This window comes from Sinocyclocheilus rhinocerous, unplaced genomic scaffold (genome assembly GCF_001515625.1).
Source record: "Sinocyclocheilus rhinocerous isolate Xijiao unplaced genomic scaffold, SAMN03320098_v1.1 scaffold3377, whole genome shotgun sequence".
In the NCBI taxonomy this organism is placed as follows: domain Eukaryota; kingdom Metazoa; phylum Chordata; class Actinopteri; order Cypriniformes; family Cyprinidae; genus Sinocyclocheilus; species Sinocyclocheilus rhinocerous.
In genome coordinates this window covers 334,098-341,571 of record NW_015654499.1, presented here as the reverse complement: position 1 = coordinate 341,571, position 7,474 = coordinate 334,098, and the positions used below count along the sequence as shown (strand labels likewise).

The window sequence follows — 7,474 nt, the reverse complement described above, 5'->3', positions numbered from 1 at the left end:
AGTGGCCCTCCCTGGGCTTGACTTGGGGACTGGAGCCCTCCTTGGGCTCAACATGGGAACTGGAGTCCTTTCTGTGCTACACTCGGGGACTGGAGCCCTCTCTGGGCTAGACTCGGGAACTGGAGCCCTCTCTGGGCTAGACTCAGGGACTGGAGCCCTCTCTGGGCTAGACTCGGGGACTGGAGCCCTCATTGGGCTAGACTCGGGAACAGGAGCCCTCCGTGGGCTAAACTCGGGAACAGGAGCCCTCCGTGGGCAAAACTCGGGGGCTGGAGCCAACAATGGAGCGAGCTCTGGGGCTGGAGCCGACACTGGAGCGAGCTCTGGGGCTGGAGCCGACCGCCCAATCCTCCTTAGATTCCCCTTTAGGTTCGGGGTGAAAGGCGTGGTCAGTGGGCTTGAGTGAGTTGCAGCCGGCGGGCTTGACTGAGGAACCGCCGGCGGACTTGAGAATGCCGCGGCCAGCAGGCTTGACTTCGGAGCAGCCGGCAGTCTTGACTGTGGAACGGCCGGCGGAGGGGTTCCGGATCGAGATCAGAGGCTCTCCAGACACCGGATGACCGCCTCCTTCCAGTCGAGGTTGGTGGTGTCTGGGAGTTCCGTTGGCAGATGGTATGTGATCCTGAGCCAGAACAGCGTCATCAGGGTTTCCCCATCCAGGGAGCTGGCAAGGGCGAGCAGCACGAATACCCTCGCGTAGGTGAGCGGGTCTTGACTCGCCTGAGCCACGGCAATGAACAAAGCTCGTTCCTCCATGTTAGCGGGGAGAAACGAACAGGAAAACAAAACACTTTTCAAAAAACGAAAAACAAACACGGGGAGAAGGGGCGCCACTTACTGTCACTGTCTGGTATTCTGTCACGCATCGGCTACTGTGGAGGAACGAGTAGACAAAAAACAGGTATTCATGTCTCATGCCGTTCAGTCATGCTGTCCATCTTGTTCAAGATGATGCATAGGAAAATTGCATAGGAAAAGTATGTCGCAAAACTGGAATACACTTTGTATGGTATGTATTTCTTATGTGCGTGCTGCTCCAGTTTCTGTCCAACAAAAGTGTTCTCTTAAACTCTTAAACTCTGCAGCTCCATATGAATTACTGTCAGGGTGGGCTGAAGGGAATCTGACACCCGTTGACCAAGCTGGCACACCTTTTGGTTCACCGGAATGTCCTGTTAATGTCAGCTGTCAGTCAAACAGATCCACAAGAAGGTAATCATATGCAAACTCATTAACATGCACATGATAGTTCATTAGATTTAATTAATTGCAGGAAACGCGAACAGGGATTTAGTACCTTCCTCAAGGACAAAATGGTAACAGATAGGGTCTGTGATCTCAGTAACTCCCCCTTCTGAGATAAATTCTGCAATGTTTTTGTTTAGCGCCCCTTCAAAATCAAGCTTTTTATGCCCACATTGTTCTAGAAATCTACATGTGTGGAAAACAGCCTGACATATCACTTGGAAATGTATAGGCCTCCATGGTGCTGTCCTTTTTTTGAGCCTATAGCAAAGTGCTTTACTCAGCAATCACAGCGTATTACAGTGGCGCCCTTTACTGGCAGAAGTAAGGAACTGAAAAAAATCACATTAAATTTTTTTAATGTATTTTTAGAGCTGAAAAGTTTAATTATTAAGTTTCTTATTTTTTATAAACATGCTTGCCCAATTTAATATTTTTATTGTTTCATTCTGATTTCTAAAAACTGGTCAGAGATTAGAGATTATTCATGATTATTTTATTCAAGATAATACTTTGATAATTTATTTCTGTGGTAACAACATTAAAGCCAATTATTTTTATTTAGGAAAAAAAACTTCATAATATCACTCTAATATTATACTTTCCACCATGCAAATGTGTAAGTATATTTATACATGAAAATATGTAACAGTAAGGGCATCCTTTGCAAAGGAAATCAATTTATGGGTTCTTGGCATTTGAAAACCCCTGCAAAATATAACATATAATCAGTTCAGTACATTATAATATTTTGTTGGTTTAGCATATGTATTTATAGGCATTCACATGTTTCTAAAATAAACCAATACAGGTTCATGGTCCTGTTCACATGCCAATGCTTTTTTCATTTCTGAAATGTGTATAGGTAAACTCATTGCTATGTTTGTTGATAAAGCACTTGGCATATGTGAAGTGTGTAATTACTATGGATGTCACTCTGAATGTGCCCCGTGGTGGCAGATCTTGAACATAACTCCACGATAATGCTTCAGTTGCAGCTCTTTGTGGAAAACCTTACCAGCTTTATCTTGTAAAGACCTGTAATTTATTGCCCCTGTCATCTGTAAAACTTATCAAATCTACCTCCTGCTGAGAGGGAGCATTGAAACTCTTAGAAAGGGTCTGTTTCTGGAATATTCAGAAAATACTTTCATGAAGAACTGCAGCATTTTTCTCAACAAATAGATTTACTGCTTCAAATTCCATTTCCAATTTATTTCAACAGGAAAAATGAATTACTCATTTACAACATTAAAGGGGTTTCAATTCTGTGTGCACATAAAATTAAGGCTTTTATGAAACAACCTTTCTGTTTAAAACCTCAGGTGAAATCCTACTAGAATCTTTCCATTTATCACACGCTGTACACCTTTGATGAATTGCAGACTGTATCTAATTTTTTCAAAGTATGTTAAAAATCTGTGGAAGCTTTGGATGAATTATTGTGCAGTGAAATACATTTACTTGAGGGATGTGTTCTGCTTCATTTTCTGTTTAATCAGTGACACAAGGTCTACACTGTGAGATTGTATTATCTAGGGCTATTTTGGCTATTAACATTTTAAAAACAAACAGGTGTATAATGAAAATCAGAAAAAAATGGTATAACTTGCCAAGTGAAATGAGTGACAGCAGTGAAACAAAAATTAGATTTTTATATGCACAAAATATATGCATGAATATCTATGCATTAATGATTTATCAAATAGGCTAATAAACCAAATATTCATTCTCATCAGTCAGTCATTCATTCATCATCATAAATCAGTTAAAGCTTGTTATTGTGCACCATAAACATGTTTCTGAAGGCAGGTTTCCAAAAATTCACAATTCAGCCTTTGGAGCTTCGTACTGTGGTTTCAGGCAACAGATGAAAAATGTTAGGGAGAATATTTTTTTTGTTTTCTTTTCCAACTTGAGGTTTAGGGGTAGAGAGGAAAGATTTCGATTTGATTTATCATGTCCCTAATCCATAAAAGGTCTTGTTCAGACAGGCAGTTAAGATGATATAGACACACAGGTGAGTATAAAGGAAACTTATACAGAGAAAGCTGAAGATCACACCAGACATGATCAAGTTATGCAAGTCTCAACCACTAAAAGAAGCTGTCAGATAAACTATTACATGAATGGATTAAGACACAAAGGCATGGCACATTTAAGGGGCATAGCCAGGTTATATTTGAATCTTTCTCAGTGAATTGTAATAGAATACATTCTTGTAACAGAATATATCTATATAAATTACACATAAAATGTATTAATTTATAATTGGAGCCTCTCCAAGTTAAGTAGATCTTCACTGACTATTGCTAAAATGCAAATATTCATTATTTTATTTTGAAATGTTTTGCAGTTATTTATAATACATCCATCACCACTCAAAACTTTGGCTAATGCTCTGGCAAGGTTCTCTCAAAGTTCCAACCTTTGAAGAAAGTTCATTCAGAGTTATCTGGTCTTTAATAATGTTCTCAAAACGTTAGCACAAAAAAAAAAATTATTTATACATTGTTCGTGGATCTTTTTTTTTTTTTTTTTTGCCTGAAACATTTTATTTGGATGTTCGTTAAACTTTTTTAATGTAGCTACTTGTTTCGGAATGTTCAGAGAACATTCATAAGTAAGATTTCCATAATGTTTGCAAAACTATTAAATGGAATGTTTTCTTAATGTTTGCATAACCAAGGGGAAAAAAACGTTTATTAAAGGGGTCATATGATGCGATTTCATTTTTTCCTTTCTCTTTAGAGTGTTACAAGCTCTTGGTGCATAAAGAAGATCTGTAAAGCTGCAAAGACTAAAGTCTCAAATCCAAAGAGATATTCTTTATAAAAGTTAAGAGTTAGCCACACCTACCTAAAACGGCTCGTTCGAACACGCCCCCACATACAGTGGGGCAAAAAAGTATTTAGTCAGCCACCAATTGTGCAAGTTCTCCCACTTAAAAATCTCACGCTTGAGGTATTCGGCTAATCACAACGCACTGGATAGCTGGCTAATCAGAGCACACCTCGCTTTTCAGACCGATTAGTTTTGTAAAAATCGACGCGTTTCAAAAAGGCGGGTCATAGAGGAGAAACAATAATGTACAGTATGTGGAAAATAATGTGTTTTTTTAACTTTAAACCGCATAAACACATTTCATTACACCAAATACACAAAATAATGTTCTTTTTAGCAGCATCATATGACCCCTTTAAACACTTTAAAAACTAGATGTCTCTGAACATTCAGAAATAACGTTTTTATAACTTAATGGGAATGTTACCAAAACGTTATTGAAACATATTTAATTAGATAGCAATAATACAAAAGAATCTGCATTGTTCCTATACCTGCATGAATGTATCACCTTCCTTTAGGCCAGTGCATGGCAATGTGGGTCCAGTGCACGTTCTACTGAAAATGATGAAAACACAGAGCATTAACTAATAATTCTTATTAAGTTAGTATATGACATTTTATTATTTTGTAGTAAAATGTGCATTTGCCATATAAACTTGTTTGTCTTTCTTGATGTGTTTAGCCTACTTAATCTGAAGTAATCGTAATATGAGGATGTGCACAGAGTTAGCGGATATTTTTTATATTGACTAGATTACATTAGATTACGCATAAAAAAATATGAATTTACATATTCATACTGTTACAATGATGATCACCTACCTCCTTTAGAATTAAATAGGTGTCAAGAATATAACATTGTACTTAAGTTACAAACTTAATTGGCATGTGTAATGATTACTGACATTTCAAAGATGTTAACAAAAATCAAAATATTACTTAGTCAATATAAAACGCATCCGAGAACATTTTTAAATCAACATTATCTCTGCTCTTCCCTGCTACCCTCTCACCCACTCTCAATTTCACTCAGATGAGAGAGCACAGGTCGCCCTCTAATGATATTCAGCAGCTATTGCAATTCAGTTGCAGTAACCCGTCCTATAAAATCCATAAGGCAGGATTTCCACCCAGAGCATCCAATAGAAACAGGGGACACGGGATGCGATTCCTGACTTTCCCGGTGTTCTTCCTTAAATCATTTAAACCAATCAAAGAGAGGCCGCCTTCTTGACAACGCACATGATTGGGTATTTTTATGTATTGACATACCTTGTAGCCAATCAGAGGAGGCGAACGTGACCCTCTACCCAATCACAAACGAGGACGTAGTTCCGAAGCTTATAAATGACAAGGTGACAGTTTTACGGCGTACTCGTTGCCTCTTGCTGCAAGTTTGTTACTGCAATCCCGGGCCCTTGTGTGCTGTATCTAATAGGTGAGTCGGGTTTTCTCTGCATTCGTCTGAAGATACATAATGGGGAACTTTGTTGTTGTTTTTTTTAATGCTGTGAAAGTGTGCGGAAGTTGTTGGTCCGGCTAAGATAATTACGGCTCTCTATTTCCATTCAGAAAAGCGCGTTGCTAAAGCTCCGCTAGCCGCTTGTCAAAGTCATTTCATGTGAATGAATGAATGAATCAGTTTGCGGTCACGTCTCAGGACTCAGACACGAAGAGCAACCGGTAAATAACACACATGCTCATTAGCTTCGATGTTTATACTGCTTTTTAAATGCGCGCACGCTTTATTCACATACTGCTCGTGACACTTGCAAAATGTCTGACTCGCGCTGGGCCCGCATCAACCTGAAAGCTCGCGCTGCACCTAAACCGTTCAACCGCGAGTATTATAATACCACAATGACGTGCAACTATAAATTATGTCTGTTTCATGTTGTAAGACCGTTTATATGCGTTTAGGTTTCAATAAAGCACCAGTCAAAACTATTGGTGACCTTCACTCTCCAGCCTGTCCGCGCGAGCAGTTTGCGGGCAAATTCAACACCTCAAGCTTAGGACTCAAAAGTAATCTCAGGAAAGATTATTAACGTCCTTTCGTACTTGATGTATTTTGAAACGAGTAACATGGGCCTTATTTTCAGGCTGTTCAAAAGGTTATCCATACAGTGACCTGAAATGAGAAGTCAAAGTAGACAACCTAGGTAACTATGAATAGCCTATATGTAATATTAATAGCCTATATTGTAATTAAGAACTTGCATGAGAGGTAAAATATTGAGTAATCAGTATATTGGGTAAAGAATTTATGGCTGGACTTGGTTGCTGCTGGTGTCACAATGTGGACCATCTAACAAGCTAAATCTAATAACCTCAGATTAGATGGCTTAAACTGTCCCTCCAATCTATACATCTTATTGTGGGTAAAAACTCAAAGCATCCAACACATGACCTCCATGATGCCATGTTTGACCACTGACCTAGAGCAGTCTTGCATCCTTTGGTTGGAGGTTAACTTAACCAAACAGATTTAAACAGATGTTCTGTGTGCAGATAAGGGGTCTTTTGGCTTGGGTGCTGATGAAATTATGGAACACTTATTTATTATCTCATTTGCCTTCTCTGAATGGTTTGGTCTTAAATTGGAAGTCTCTTCAGTTGCTAAGTGAGTTGTAACTTTAAGTCTTGATGGCACAGACCTCTCCTGTTTTTGTCGCTTTCCTATCACTGTGTATAGACTATAATGTAAGGACACGTGATTTAATGTGTAGGACATTAGTGCTTATCTTTCACCTGTCTAACATCTTTGTTTTCCACAGGCTTCAAGCATGTACGCGTGTGCTAAGTTTGTCACCTCACCTGCTGTGGTATGTATTCAACAACCCTCTACATTGCGAGTAAATCACTCGCAAATGCGAGTAAATCTTACTCTGGGCGACTAAATAATGTCTAACATTAGCCATTGGCTAATAAATTCTTAGATTTTACACGCCAGTAATAAACGTATTAATAATAAAATACAATTAGTACCGAGATTCTTCACAGTACTGAATAAATATATAAATTCGCGTTAATTGGTTGGTGCTTTAGTGGTCTAGTGGTAGAACTTTTGTCAAGCGCAGCAACGAGCGCTCGCCATAACACATTCCAGCGATAGATCACCTGTTATTTAACACAGACCAACGAATCTGTTATGAAATGGAGATGTTTCTTTAGGTACATTCGTGCGTGCCGCGAGATGTTGCAAAAAGTGGTGGGGGGTCGTGGGGACACACGTCCCACCCGTAAATAAAAATATAACACAGAATGAATAGTCTTGTCAGGCCCGATTATATTTTTTCTGATTTTTATGTTGCTCTGCTCTAAATACCTTAAAATTTAAAGGATTTGCTGCAATGCAATTTTGTCTGATATGTGAATTATT

The 7,474-nt window shown here is 38.9% G+C and overlaps 1 protein-coding gene across 1 annotated transcript in view; it reads left to right on the top strand.

The window, feature by feature from the left end:
- Positions 1-5,431: 5,431 nt before the first annotated feature.
- Positions 5,432-7,474, top strand: part of LOC107717215 (ATP synthase F(0) complex subunit C2, mitochondrial-like) — a 5,339-nt gene continuing 3,296 nt past the window's right edge. The window contains exons 1-2 of the mRNA XM_016523898.1: positions 5,432-5,530; positions 6,870-6,917. Of these exons, the coding sequence (XP_016379384.1) occupies positions 6,879-6,917 (39 nt within the window). The 5' untranslated portion in view covers positions 5,432-5,530; positions 6,870-6,878. The remainder of the gene's footprint in view (positions 5,531-6,869; positions 6,918-7,474) is intronic.